This window comes from Jaculus jaculus, chromosome 11 (genome assembly GCF_020740685.1).
Source record: "Jaculus jaculus isolate mJacJac1 chromosome 11, mJacJac1.mat.Y.cur, whole genome shotgun sequence".
Taxonomy (NCBI): domain Eukaryota; kingdom Metazoa; phylum Chordata; class Mammalia; order Rodentia; family Dipodidae; genus Jaculus; species Jaculus jaculus.
In genome coordinates, this window is record NC_059112.1 from 18,147,580 (window position 1) to 18,160,183 (window position 12,604).

At 44.3% G+C, this 12,604-nt stretch overlaps 1 protein-coding gene across 1 annotated transcript in view; it reads left to right on the forward strand.

The window, feature by feature from the left end:
• The first annotated feature begins 296 nt into the window (after positions 1-296).
• Positions 297-12,604, forward strand: part of LOC101603302 (atrial natriuretic peptide-converting enzyme) — a 115,404-nt gene continuing 103,096 nt past the window's right edge. Inside the window, exons 1-3 of the mRNA XM_045161242.1 lie at positions 297-423; positions 7,120-7,289; positions 9,847-9,980. Of these exons, the coding sequence (XP_045017177.1) occupies positions 297-423; positions 7,120-7,289; positions 9,847-9,980 (431 nt within the window). The remainder of the gene's footprint in view (positions 424-7,119; positions 7,290-9,846; positions 9,981-12,604) is intronic.

A 12,604-nucleotide genomic window follows, 5' to 3' on the forward strand; every position in this document is an offset into this window, starting at 1 on the left:
CCTGTGGAATTCTTATGGTCTTTCACCTAGCTCACATTATCATTAGGGTTCAAAAAAAATACAAATATGCCATGGAAAGCAGATGTGTGTTGAGCCTAATGAGCTCAGCGTGAACCCCGTGTAGAGAGAGGGAGGCTGTTGCCAGCGTCTGATCCGGGGCTGGGAGCTTCAGAAGAGGATGTGAGGAGGACGCGGGGCAGCGAATCAAAGGACTGCATGAAGGATGGCTTGGCTAGAGGAATACAGACCGGTGAGGAAATGAAAGCTGGGAAAACCTGGGGGAGGCCTTTGAAGCCATGGTCCAGGAGTCTGTTCGTGATAAGGAGAACAATCTAGAGGCTGCTGTAGGGGAGCGTGACCTTGTCACCGCTGTGGGTGAAAGAAAACACGGTTCTCCAACTGGTGACATTGAATCTGTACTGGGTTTGTGTCCCTGATTTGTCTATGAGAGCCATTGTTGTTGCTGTGAAAAGAACGTGACAATGCGAAACAAGATGACAACAACCAACGGATGGTTCGGAGATTTCGGAGTTTCAACACAAAGAGTTGCGTTTCCTCCAACCAGATGAAACACAGCCTTTCTTGTTCACGGGATAGCCATCTTCTTAATCTTGGCGATTCATTTTTAAGGATGTGCTTCAGCTCTGACTTGCACAGCGTTCCTTCTATAGGGATTGAGCTAATAATGCCAGTTGCAACTCAGATATTTCTCTACTTTCTTCTATAATAAAGATAGTATGTGTAGCTCCCGTGTATCAGTTTGGCTAATATTTTACTTCTATCATGTGAAAGTGACTTCATTCACAATCACTTTTTGATACTCTTCAAAGCATCACACTACTGTGTGCTCATTGAAGCTATCTTTTTAAAAGTTGAGTAGAAGTCAAATGCGTATTTTATGCTGAAAAAAATGGAGCATTTCTCATAGCTGTACTTAGCTATTAATTATAGTTACATTATAAAAAATAGCACGAGAGAAAAAGTAGCATGTTACATACCTCTTTGTGTTTCAGTATCATATTGAATTTTGATTCTTTATTTTTTTGATTTTAATTTTGAGAGAGCAAGCAAGATAGAGACACACAGAATTGGCACTCCAGGGCCTCAGCCACTGAGATCAAACTCCAGATGCTTGCGCCACCTAGTGGGCATGTGCAACCTTGCATTTACCTCACCTTTGTGCTTCTGGTTTATGTAGATCTGGATAGAGATCAAACATGGGTCCTTAGGCTTTGCAGAAAAACGACTTAACTGCTAAGCCATCTCTCCAGCGCTGAGTTGGGATTCTTTTTTTTTTTTTTTTTAAAGATCCCTAGGATAGCGATATTCTTTTTATTTATTTATTTGGGAGCAACAGACACAGAGAGAAAGACAGAGGGAGAGAGAGAATGGGCGTGCCAGGGCTTCCAGCCTCTGCAAACGAACTCCAGATGCGTGCGCCCCCTTGTGCATCTGGCTAACGTGGGACCTGGGGAACCGAGCCTCGAACCAGGGTCCTTAGGCTTCACAGGCAAGCGCTTAACTGCTAAGCCATCTCTCCAGCCCTGAGTTGGGATTCTTTAATACCAGTTATATAATAAATTTAAAGTTAACTCTTGTCTTTCTATGTAAAAAGTATAGGAAACGACAATGACTGTGTGATACTAGGCTGACAGCTTATGTCTCAGAAAAGGGGAAAAAAAGTGTGGTCAGTACCATCATGTTGACTCAGAGCCCTTGGAGCAGAAGAATTTGCAAACACACAGCTCTCATAGTTGTAACTGAATCTCTCGTTTGCTTGTAAACCTACATTTTATGCTCCCCCCCCCTTTGAATGAATACAGGGTTTAGGTGTGAAACCCAAAGGAGAAATCAAATATTGAAAGATCCTAGCTGTTCGCACTGAAAACTGTGAGTGGTTGCATAAGCAAGCAGATGTTGGGAACAGGTTGGCAGCCCGCAGTGAGCCTGACGCTCATCATGTGCCACCCTTAACTCTTCAGTGTCTCCATGGGGAGATGCGCCTTTTAAATACCCAATTTACTACCAGGAAGCAGCTAAAATCTCAGCAAAAAGCAGACTGCCGTGTTGTGTTCAACTGAGCATGTCAAGTGGCCCTTTGAGTAGCTCCCTCCAAGTTTGGAGACGGAAGTCTTCTACTTCCCCCTCTCTTCAGGGATGATACCTCATGCCAAACAGACGCACAGTTCAGACTTGTCTCAGGGCCTCCAGACAGGAAGTTTGAGCCATGTTCCTTGGCAACCTCATCCCAATCTGTCATGTTTCTTAAGAAGGAGAAAGTGGTCCAGGTCTCCTATTGCAGAGAGGGATTTCTTCATAGGCGTCCCTGATGGCATGGGATTCAGGCATCCTCCTCCGTAGTTCTCTCTCTCTCTCTCTGAACATTCTGATGATGACCATCATGTAGCCAGGGTCATCAGGAAGTCCCGACACAACCATATGGAACTCTGGGTGTTCCTGTTTCTCATAGTTTATTCCTGGTTCATGCATAATACTCCAATTCTGGTTTCCAGGGCAGTCCCTTGGGGAGATGGGTACCGATGTAAAAATACTGCTCTGGTCAGTGAAATGTGTTCTATGTTGTGGTATTCAGATTTGGGGGGAATTTTTACATAATTTGTCTTCTTTTTTAATTTTCTTAGAAAGAGCAAGAGAGACAGAGGGGGGAGAGAGAGAATTGGCACACTAGGACCTCAGCCACTGAAACTGAACTCCAGATGCTCATGCCATCTAGTGGGCATGTGTGACCTTGCACTTGCTTCACCTTTGTGTGTCTGGTATTACGTGGGATCTGGAGAGTCAAACACGGGTCCTTAGGCTTTGTAGGTGAACACCTTAGCCACTAAGCCATCTCTCCAGGCAAATTTTCACATATTTTTAAGGTTAGAATATTTTTATTTTTTTCCTTAGTGCCTTAGTGGTTTGTACTTTATTCAATTTAATAGTCACTACCACTTTAGTTTTTGATCATTAATATTATATGGCTAAGACAATTTTGAATGCCATTCTTGGAAAAGCAACATGCTTTCTGAGAATTTCTTTCTAACATTGTTCTGGTTACTACTTAACACAATATTGAAACCTGGAATGATTCTATCAAACACTATTTTAGATATTAATTGCAGTAGCAGCACTAATGTCATGCTGTCCTGAGTTCTGTTACTATCACTTGGTTTTTCTAAAATATTGGCAATAGTAAATAAAAATTTTTGCTTTGAAGTTATGTGCATCATGCTTTATTTAGAAACTGTCAGCTTATTGTATCTCAGAGGCCAACAGAGTGGAACACACCTTGCCACCTTTTTTTTTTTTTTTTTTTCTCTTTTGGCTTTTCAAGGAAGGGTCTCACTCTAGTCCAAGCTGACCTGGAATTCACTATGGAGTCTCAGGCTGGCCTCAAACTCATGGCAATCCTCCTACCTCTGCCTCCCGAGTGCTGGGATTAAAGGCGTGTGCCACCACACCCTGCAAATCGTGTTGATTCTTTGGTCTTGGTTTCCTCATCAGTGATGGTGTGAAAGAAAAATGTCCTCAGTAGCTACTTTATTTGAAGGCTCAGTTCCCATTTGATTGTGCTATTCTGTAAGGTTGTGGAACTTTGAGGAGGTAGGGTCTTGTTGGAAGAAGTGTATGACTGGGGCAGGCCTTGAGGTGTTATAGCCCTGTGCTGCTGGCTATTTCTCTCTCTCTCTCTCTCTCTCTCTCTCTCTCTCTCCTTCCTCCCTGCTGATGTAATGATGTGTCTCCAGCTCCCTGCTTCTTCCATGATTTCTCTGCCATGACTCCACCCTGTGGAACTTTAAGCCAAAAGAAACTCTTTGCTTCCCTAAGTTGCTTATTGTCAGGTATGTTATCCCAGAAACAACAATGTAACTAATACATCACGTACAGTATGGGAAAGCAGGACCACATCATTGCCAGCCTCTTCTAGAACTTTAACATTCCAGACATATAATTAGTCTTAAAGTACCTAAGATCATTTAAAAATAGATTTTTTTCCCCTTGCAGATTAAATTCAGTGTGTAGTGACCACTTTTGAATATGACTGGTACCCATACAGCTGGCTGCATACAGTCAAGGAAGAAGAAGAAGAAAGAGGAGGAGAAGCAAACTTGCCCACGTGACTTAATACGTCAAGCAGGGAGAGCGCATCTCTTCTGATCGCTAAAATAACTGCGTTGTTGGCAGGCATGCTCTCGTTCCTGTGTTCATGATGCTGAGCATCCAAGCCAGGGTCTCACACATGCTAAGCCCACACTCTCCCACTAAGCTGGCCCATCTCGTTTGAATTTTTTTTTAAATTTTTATTTATTTATTTGAGAGCGACAGACACAGAGAGAAAGACAGATAGAGGGAGAGAGAGGGAATGGGCGCGCCAGGGCTTCCAGCCTCTGTAAACGAACTCCAGACGCGTGCGCCCCCTTGTGCATCTGGCTAACGTGGGACCTGGGGAACCGAGCCTCGAACCGGGGTCCTTAGGCTTCACAGGCAAGCGCTTAACCGCTAAGCCATCTCTCCAGCCCATGTTTGAATTTTAAAAAGGGATCCAAGGCTAAGAGACTCACGTTGGTGGTAAAAGGCAGAGCTAGGGACTTGAATTCAGTTCCAACCCTAATGCCCCATGCTCTTTCCATTATAGCAGCACTGTCATCCCCTGTGTTACCTCTATTTTTTATTTTTAGGTAGAGTGAGGGGGGAGGGCATGTGCGACCTTAGGCTTGCCTCACCTTGGTGCATCTGGCTTATGTAGGATCTGGAGAGTAGAACATGGGTCCTTAGTCTTCGCAGGCAAGCGCCTTAACTGCTAAGCCATTCCTCCAACCCTACCTCTATTTTAATTTTTTATTTATTTGCTAGCAGAGAGGTACAGAGAGAGAGAGAGAGAGAGAGAGAGAGAGAGAGAGAGAGAGAGAGAGAGAGAGGGAATGGGCATACCAGGGAAATCCAGATGCTTGTACCACTTTGCACATCTGGCTTTACATGGGCACTGGGGAATAGAACCCAGGCCATTAGGTTTTGCGGGCAAGTGTCTTAACTCTCTAGCTCCCGCCTCTATTTTAATTCAGTCTTTTGAATATCTCACATATCCGGAGATTGTTTCTCAATTATTATGAACACAGTGACTAGCAAACAATGCAGTCAAGATTAATAATTAAAAGATGTTCGCTTTGCCATTCAAAGAAAGATTCCCTGTGGCTCTCTTACATAGCCCGTGCATTTTTATTTCTGAAATATATTCCTAAAAAAAAAAAAAAAAAAAAAAAAAAACTTGTCCTTTCCAATTTCCCTGATCTCTATAATTAACAACAAGCAAATTGGACCTGGGGAAGGTTGGCGTTACTGCTGTGGAGACATGGACACCAGCAGAAATGGTACTGCTGAGGGCAAACATAATAGAGAAGAATGAGAGATGAAGCTCCATAGCAAGGAGGTATCAGGCAGCCTGGCATGGGTGGCTTCATCCCAGGATCCTTCAAACAGTGCCAAGAAATATTTGCTGCTCCCCATAAGGACCCCAGAGCCTCAAGGAAATGCTAAAATCGAGTGTGCTCCATTAAGATGGAGAAATGCGCTTTCTACTCAACAGAGTTTAAGTAAAATTACAGAGGAAATTAAGACCCTTGAACAGAAAAGGTCTCATTCCTTTCCTGTGAGATGCGTTTCCTTCCCTGCAAACCCCACAGATGACATGCCATCAGGCTCCGATGACTTAGGGTTTTCACCTGTCGCCTCTCACTTCCTGGTTCTGCCATGGCTCTTCTCGTCAGGGCCCCAGTGACGCAGTAATTAAAAACCGGACTCCTCAGCTTCATCTATTGTCAGGTTTAAAGTCTGGCAGATTTTTCTTCCCACCTAATAAAATCTTAAGATTTTCCATTATCTCCCTTTATTCCCTGTTGCTTTGGGGACAGGTTAATTTTCTGAAAGAAGAAGCCCATTTTCCTTCTTTTTCTTTTTTTGAAAGCCCCGTTGTAGTGTGAACTCCCCAAGTAAAGTTAATCTTGCAAAAAGAAGCCTCAATTTTTCTTTACCAGGCTCTGGGAGGAGGCCTCCTGGGACCCCAGGATGAATAATGCCCCTTGTTACTTTGGTGCAGCTTCTTCCTCTCCTGCATCAGTTCATGGACTCTCCTCTCAGATGCATAAACATTTCCCTCCTTCATGATTCCTATACCCATGGCTTCTGGGGATTATTTTAATGTCCCTCACATCTATTATCTATCTATCTATCTATCTATCTATCTATCTATCTATCTATCTATCTATCTATCTATCCTCTATTTATCTATCACTTATCTATCTCTCTATATCTATCTCTCTATATATATTTGAGAGAGAAAGAAAGATGCAGAGAGAGAGAGAGAGAATGAGAATGGGCACACCAGGGCCTCCAACCACTGCAAATGAACTCCGACACATGTGCCACTTATGCATCTGGCTTATATGGGTCCTGGGGAATCAAACCTGGGTCCTTTGGCTTTGCAGGCAAACGCCTTAACCGCTAAGCCATCTCTCCAGCCCTAAGCTTTCTATCAAGCACCGCTCCCCCCCATCTTTGAGGTTTTATATTTTTTTTGCAGTATTTCGGAAAGATCTGCTAAAACTTTGACTTCATGTGGAAAGTCTATTTGAAAACATTGAACTTATCCTCTATGGGTCAGAGGCGAGAGGATTGCCATCTGAGCCAGTTACAGAACATATTGAAATACATGGGTTTGTTGCTAGGTATACGCCACCTTGTGCATCTGGCTTACATGGATCCTGGGGACTCGAACCTGGTCCTTTGGCTTTGCAGGCAAACACCTTAACCACTAAGCCATCTCTCCAGCCCTACAGATATTATCTTAATGTATACTATGATTCTGGGAGGTGGGAACATAATGTAGGTAGCATTCTAACTATTAAACTTGTTATATTTGGACCTTATTTCAAATATGAAAGGCATATCTCACAGAAATAATGTTATGAGTGCATAACACTCTAGACTACTGCAGTCTGTTAGGTTTCTAACAAACATGTAAATGACCACTGCTCTGGAAAAATGCATCCAGAGTTCTTTCCGAGATGTGCAGGGCTCGTCTTGTTCCAGGGCACCTAACTCTCATGTCCTTATTCTCAGATCTGCCTGGGGAACAGTCTGGCGATGGGAAGGAAACCTGTGTAGATTTACATCGTCCATACTACATCACTTACGTTCTATCACGAAACAGCTCTGAAATAGCACAGTCTCATGAAAATAACATTTCAGTTTTCAGTCAAGCAGGAAACCTAAGGCAACCAGCTTGCCAGGCAAGTTTGGCCGCATGAAGTTGTGTAAAGACTTGGTTCCACCCACTTCTTGTTTCACCAGGGTGTAGACTATGGTCCCCACTGGTGCGCCTCTGTCCTGTGTTGCAGCCTGTAAGACAGCAAAGAGATGTTCATGGCGGCCTGTTTCCTTGAAGTGGGTCACATAGGAGAATGATCTGCCGTGCGGGCGAGAATTTTGTCACATGCCCAAACCTAACCGTAGGCTTGGGAGGCGACCAATCACATCTTGAACTACATTATTATGGAAGAGCTGGGCAGGGCATTTAATACAAAAAAACAAACCTAGCAGTTACTACCACATCATGGTGGCAGGTCCCTTGTCTATGCAGTGGCTCCAACAGGATGGAATTTGGTGGGTCGGGCAGGAGAGATGTGGGTGAGCATGGGTACATGGCCAAGAGGTCGGGTTTGAATGAATGTTGGATGCTGGTACCTCCTCCCCTAGAACTTCGCAAGAATTACCCGAGGCTTTTGTCCCAACCCCACTTAAAAAAAAATATATTTATTTATTTGCAAGGAGAGAGAGAGGAGAGAAGAGAAGCAGACAGAGAGAGAAAGGGCGTGCCAGGGTCTCTAGCCATTGCAAATTAACTCCAGAATGTGCCACATTATGCATCTGGCCTACATGGGTCCTGGGGAATCGAACCTGGGTCCTTTGGCTTCATGGACAAGCGCCGTAACTGCTAAGCCATTTCTCCAGCCTCCCCACCTTTTTTTTTTACATTTGATTTTTTTTTTTTTTTTTTTTTGAGAAGGCTGAGGTCAGGCTGGTGCCATGGGTTGGTTACCTACGAGACAGCAGGAGACTCTGCGTTCACCGGCTTGCCTTCTTGTCCCACTCTTGCTGTGTTGTACTTCTACACAATTTCACAGTTTTAAGTTTGTGCTTCGTCGGTGAGGAGAGAATAGCATGGTTATGAGCCTCGGGTATGTGCTGGGTGGAAGCAGGTTCACTGGGACACGGGTGGACTCATGCGGTGGGCAGTGTGGCGCTGTCCAAAGCAGCGTGCGCTCAGGACTGCCTGCCTGGGCTTGCAAAGGGCCCCATAGTAGCTGGATTCAGGCCGTGTCCCCGCTGACAAGAGCAGCAGCGGGGATGGCAATGGTGACCAGCGGGCAAGGGTCTTGAAGATGTCCAGTTAAAGGGCGGCACTGGGACCCAGGGGAAGCCAGCTTGGCCGTTTGTCGTGGAGTCGGCCCCGCTGGCACCTGTGTACATATTAGTTCTCTAGCTTGAACCTGGGGACAGGACCTGCTGGTATCTAGGAAGTAGACTTTGTTAGTAAACTCTTACAAAATAAAAGCATGCCTTGCGAGAAGGTGTTTATCAAGGAGTTACTAGAGTTCTTATATTTTAGACACTGGTTTTGAATGCTAAAACACTGCAGAGGGAATCACCACAGGCTATGGGAAATTGCTTAGTTTTCTCAAGGGGAAAGAACTCCTTCTTAATATTAATTACAGATGGGCCAATCACTAATGAGGAAGGCAATATAAAATGACAATTTTCCTTAAGTTGATAAAAGCTACAGAATATGTAAGTAGGCATCTGAAATTATATAGAGATCATATTAAAATGCTACTGAATATGTTTGCATGGGAAATTAGATTCGGAGTAGGACATGGTGGTGATTCACATCCACAATCCCAGCACTTGGGAAGATGAGGAAGGAAGATTGTGAAGAGTTCGAGGCCAGCCTGAGATACAGAGTGAAATCTTCTTGCAAAAGCACAAAAATAAGTGAAGTTAGATTGAGACCTACAAGCAAGGTTTCATGGGAAGCATTAAATTTTTATTAAGGTGTTTACATAAGTATCATCAGCTTTAGATGCCGTGAAACTTGTATTTTTGAAATCAGAAATTTGTTTCAATATTGTCAAGGTCTCAATTTTTTTTTTTTTTTTTTTTGAAGTAGGGTCTCATGCTAGTCCAGGCTGACCTGGAACTCACTATATAGTCTCACGGTGGCCTCAAACTCTCAGCAATCCTCCTGCCTCTGCCTCCTGAGTGCTGGGATTAAAGGTGTGCACCACCACGCCTGGCTCCTCAATATTTTTTAATAGCTCCAGCATGTTACATTAGACAAAAGAGCTTTGTCAAAATTAAAACTTAACAGAAATTGCTTGCAATCCTATACTTGTACCTATACTGATACCATTTTCAATATATGATAAAAAAAAAAAAGCTTTGCAGGCTGGAGAGATGGCTTAGTGGTTAAGGCACTTGCCTGCAAAGCCCAAGAACCCAGGTTCGATTCCCCAGGACCCATGTAAGCCAGCTGCACAAGATGGCACATGCATCTGGAGTTCATTTGCAGCATCTGGAGGCCCTGGTGTGCCCATTCTCTCTCTGTCTCTCTGTCTTCCTCTCTCTCTCTCTGTCAAGTAAAATATTAAAAAAAAAAAAAACTTTGCTAGAAACATACCCTTTAATGGACAAAATAATGAATTTGCAGAAAAGGGAGTCAGAAAAACTATGAACAGTCAAGATTAGCATTAGTAATTAACGTCTTTTTATCATATTGTTAAATTATAGTACAAAATGGTTTATGCACTTTGTAAGTTTATGCAACCAGGAACAAGAACAGAAATTCTCCCCCTTGTGATTGCTAATGGCCGAGATGTCTTCTACCTGAGCTCCAGGCTGCAGAGTTACAGCCAGCGGCTGAGGTAGAAGAGTCATGGGCTACAGAGTGAGTTCACGTGTAGCCTCTGCTAAAAAAAAAAAAAAGAAAAAAAAAAAGAGTGAGGCTGGAGAGATGACTTGACTTAGCAGTTAAGGCATTTGCCTGCAAAGCCAAAGGATCCTGGTGCGATTCCCCAGGAGCCACGTAAGCCAGATGCACAAGGAGGCGCATGCATCTGGAGTTCGTTTTCAGTGGCTGGAGGCCCTGGCGTGCCCATTCTCTCTCTCTCTCTCTCTCTCTCTCCCTCTCTCTATCTCTCTCTCTGTCTCTGTCTCTCTCTCAAATAAATAAATAAAATATATTTTATAAATATATATATTTTATAAATAAAATATATTTTAACAATTGAGTGAACCCCCACTGGAACCAAGCACTGTGGCTGATGGGAGTATGCTGACCCACTCTTAGAAGCGGGGAGGGCAGGGCAGCAGGGCATGGGAGAGAAGGAACACGTGGCTAAGCCGGCCATTGGCAAGTGGCCCTTTGCATTTGAGAGTGACACCCAGAAATGACTGAAAGCAACTCTGGTATCTGCAGCAGGCAGAATGGTCCACGAAATATGCCCATTTCTTAACTCCTGAATACATTAGCTTAGGTGGCCACAGGGAATTCAAGTTGGAGAAGGAAGTGAGAGTCCTACTTTTCTGCCTTTAAAACAAGGGAGACTTCCTGGATCATTTGAATGGCCTCAGTATAATGATAGGGTCCCTACAAAGACAGAGGGAGGCAGGAGAGGAACATGCGTGGAAGACGTGAAGACAGGCCTGACATCAGAGAGCTGCATGCTGCTGGCTTTAGCAATGAAGAAATGGGACCATGTGCCAAGCGAGGGCCACCTCTTGGGGACACAGCCCTGCCCCCCTTGATGGCAGTCTAGAGACCTGTGTCATATTCATGACAACCAGTAATGCAAGAGCATAGACTCTTGTTTTAGTTTTGCTCTGCATCCCAGGCTGGCCTTGAACCCTTGGTGATCTATGTGTCTCAGCTTTCCTAGTGCTGGGGTGAGAGGCGTGAGCCACTGTGTGTAGCTGGGGTAAACATTTATGCAGTAGCAGGGCATTAATATAGCCCCCTGGAGGGCTTATATTAATATCCGGGGCTCTGAAATCCAACTCTTCAGATTCTTGCAAACAGCTCATCAGCTTTGGATGGGGAATGTTAGCAACATTTTAGAGCCTCCTTTGAGAAATGAAATTTACGGGCTGGAGAGATGGCTTCACAGTTAAGGTGTTTGCCAGCCAAAGGACCCAGGTTCGATTCCCCAGGACCCACATTAGCCAGATGCACAAGGGGGCGCACATGTCTGGAGTTCGTTTGCAGTGGCTGGAGGCCCTGGCATGCCCATTCTCTCTCTCCCTCTTTCTCTGTCAAATAAATAAATAAATCAAAATAAAATATTTTTTATTTATTTATTTATTTATTTATTTATTTATTTATTTTTATTTGAGAGTGACAGACACAGAGAGAAAGACAGATAGGGGGAGAGAGAGAGAATGGGCGCGCCAGGGCTTCCAGCCTCTGCAAACGAACTCCAGACGCGTGCGCCCCCTTGTGCATCTGGCTAACGTGGGACCTGGAGAACTGAGCCTCGAACCGGGGTCCTTAGGCTTCACAGGCAAGTGCTTAATTGCTAAGCCATCTCTCCAGCCCTCTGTTATAGTTTTCTGTCCTCACTTCTTTAACCTCTGCTGACATGACACTTTCTTATTTTCTCATAATTTATCTTTAAAAATTGGTTGAGTCTACATGATACGCATTCACACGTGTTCATATGTATGAGTGTGGGTGGGCTTATACCATAGCATGTATGTGGCACTCAGAGGTCAGAGGGCAACTTCCGGGATCGATTCTTACATCCTACCTTGTCTGAAGCTGGATGTCTCATTTGATGTTCACTGCTGGGTTTATCAGGCTAACTGGCTGCAAGCTTCCATGAAACGCTCCTGTATCTGCCTCCCTTCTCGTCCTAGGCATGTGGGATTATAGATGCCTGCAGTAGAGTCTGGTTTTACCTGGGTTCTGGGAACACAAGCTCAGGTTCCCACGCATGCTTGGTAAGCACCTTATCCACTTAGCTATCTCTCCAGTGCTCATCCAATTTTCTGATGTCTTTGCAAAGAGAAAAGCTACATATATAGTTGGCCCTCAGTATCCATGAATGATTGGTTCCAGAGCCTCCTTCAGACACCAAAATCCATTGACTCCTGCCTCATATATAATGGAGGAATATTTGCATGCAACTGTGTTTTAGCCTGCTGTGTGACTTAAATCATCTTTAGATGGCTGGCTATACCCAACACTGTATCAATGTTATGCACAGCATTATTCTAACATTGTCTAGGGAGCAGTTCGGACAAGGTCCATAGATGTGTCAGTTCAGGCGCAGCTGTCATAGGTCTGACTGCAGTTTTGACTCTTAGCTGGGCGAATCCACAAGCAGCCTGTGGCCACAGAGCTCAGGGATTTCAAGGGCCAGCTGTGGGACGTGCTGTGAACTGACAAAACAACTTTGTGCCGTGTCTGTGACCTGAGCTCCTTTCATAGTCTCTAGCAATTCTGGTTGTTGAATGGATGAGGAATCCTCAGGAACTGCCTTGTCATTGA